Source organism: Mandrillus leucophaeus, unplaced genomic scaffold, assembly GCF_000951045.1.
Source record: "Mandrillus leucophaeus isolate KB7577 unplaced genomic scaffold, Mleu.le_1.0 Scaffold112, whole genome shotgun sequence".
Taxonomy (NCBI): Eukaryota; Metazoa; Chordata; class Mammalia; order Primates; family Cercopithecidae; genus Mandrillus; species Mandrillus leucophaeus.
This window is the reverse complement of record NW_012099432.1, coordinates 1722344-1723968: the sequence shown is the minus strand read 5'-3', so window position 1 is coordinate 1723968 and position 1625 is coordinate 1722344. Positions and strand designations below refer to the sequence as shown.

The 1625-nt window shown below is 53.9% G+C and overlaps 1 protein-coding gene across 5 annotated transcripts in view; it reads right to left on the bottom strand.

Moving 5' to 3' along the window:
• The window catches only part of LDLR (low density lipoprotein receptor), a 47914-nt gene that overhangs the window by 31663 nt on the left and 14626 nt on the right, over positions 1–1625 (bottom strand). For 3 of the 5 annotated variants that reach the window (XM_011994749.1, XM_011994750.1, XM_011994752.1), the window contains one exon: positions 22–402. The exons of the other annotated variants lie outside the window; for them this stretch is intronic. In XM_011994749.1, coding sequence (XP_011850139.1) covers positions 22–402 — 381 coding nt within the window. The remainder of the gene's footprint in view (positions 1–21; positions 403–1625) is intronic. 5 annotated transcript variants of the gene reach the window in all.

Genomic DNA, 1625 nt, shown 5'->3' with positions numbered 1-1625 from the left:
TGGCCCCGCCCCTGTCCTTACGGCAATTCTCCTCGTCAGACTTGTCCTTGCAGTCGGGGCCTCCATCGCAGCGCCAGCCGGAGTGGATGCACTCGCCACTTCGACAGTGGAACTCGAAGGCCGAGCAGGGGCTACTGTCCCTTTTGGGCACTTCAAGACCCTGACAGTGCTGAGGCCACTCATCCGAGCCATCTTCGCAGTCGGGGTCGTTGTCGCAGGCCCACAGCTGGGGGATGCAGGTGGAGCTGTTGCACTGGAAGCTGGCGGGGCCGCAGGTAAGCACCGGGCAGGAGGCCTCGTCCGAGCCGTCCAAGCAGTCCCGGTCCGAGTCACAGACGAACTGCCGGTAGATGCATTTCCCATCGTGGCAGCGAAACTCGTCCTGGGAGCACGTCTTGGGGGCTGCAGGGATGGATGGGCCGTGACCACCATCACCGTGAAGTCTCCCAACACTAGCTCATTCTATAGCCGGGGACGCTGCCACAGAAACGCCAGGCCCCTGGAGAGGCGCGCTGGGGAGCAGTCAGGGACCATGGACTCTGAACCACTGCCCTCTCAGTGCCTCAGTTTCCTCATCTGTACACATCTCCCAGCACTGCTCTGAGGACTGGTGCGTTAATAGGTGTAAAGCTGTTAAACTGAGAACTGCAAGACGGTGGCACCATTTACAGAATTCCTGTCCTTATTTTGGGTTGAATATCACTTCTCTAAAATGCTTGGGACCAGTGGTGCAGTGAGCCGAGACTGCACCACTGAACTCCAGCCTGGGCAACAGAGTGAGACTCGGTCTCAAAAAATTGAAGAAAAAAAAAAATGTAGCTGTAGGTAAAGAAACGCAGATTTATTCGAGAAAGTAGGAAAATACCTTGCAAGAAAGCAAAGAGCAGGTCAGCAAGGGAGGAGCTGACTGCCAGGAGACAAAGGCTTGCTGGGGATTTTTTTTTTTTTTTTGAGAAGTCGTCTCACTCTTGTCCCCCAGGCTGGAGTGTGATGGCACGGTCTTAGCTCACCGCAACCTCCACCTCCCAGGTTCAAGCGATTCTCCTGCCTCAGTCTTCCAAGTAGCTGGGATTACAGGCACCTGCCACTATGCCTGGATAATTTTTGTGTATTTTTAGTAGGGACAGGGTTTTATGATTTTGGCCAGGCTGGTCTCAAACTCCTGACCTCAGATGATCAGCCCGCCTCAGCCTCCCAAAGTGCTGGGATTACAGGTGTGAGCCACCGCACCCGGCTGCTTGCTGGAGATTTTATAGAATGGTGCTTGTGCTGTGCGCTGAAGAGGGCGTTGTGCAGTCCCTATGATGCCAAGGTTGCAGTGCGCTAACCTGCAATTTTCTATCAGCCAAGGTGTCTGCTGATACCTGGGCACAGGAAGATTGGGAGTTATTTACACAGGAGAGCTATGTGTTCTGGATCATGAAGAAAGGCAGACTTATATAGTTTATCTGCCTTCTTCTTTTTTTTTTCTTTTTTTTTTTGAGACGGTGTCTCGCTGTGTTGCCCAGTCTGGAGTGCAGTGGTGCCATCTCGGTTCACTGCAAGCTCCACCTCCTGGGTTCACACCATTCTCCTGCCTCAGCCTCCCGAGTAGCTGGGACTACAGACACCCGCCACCACGCCCA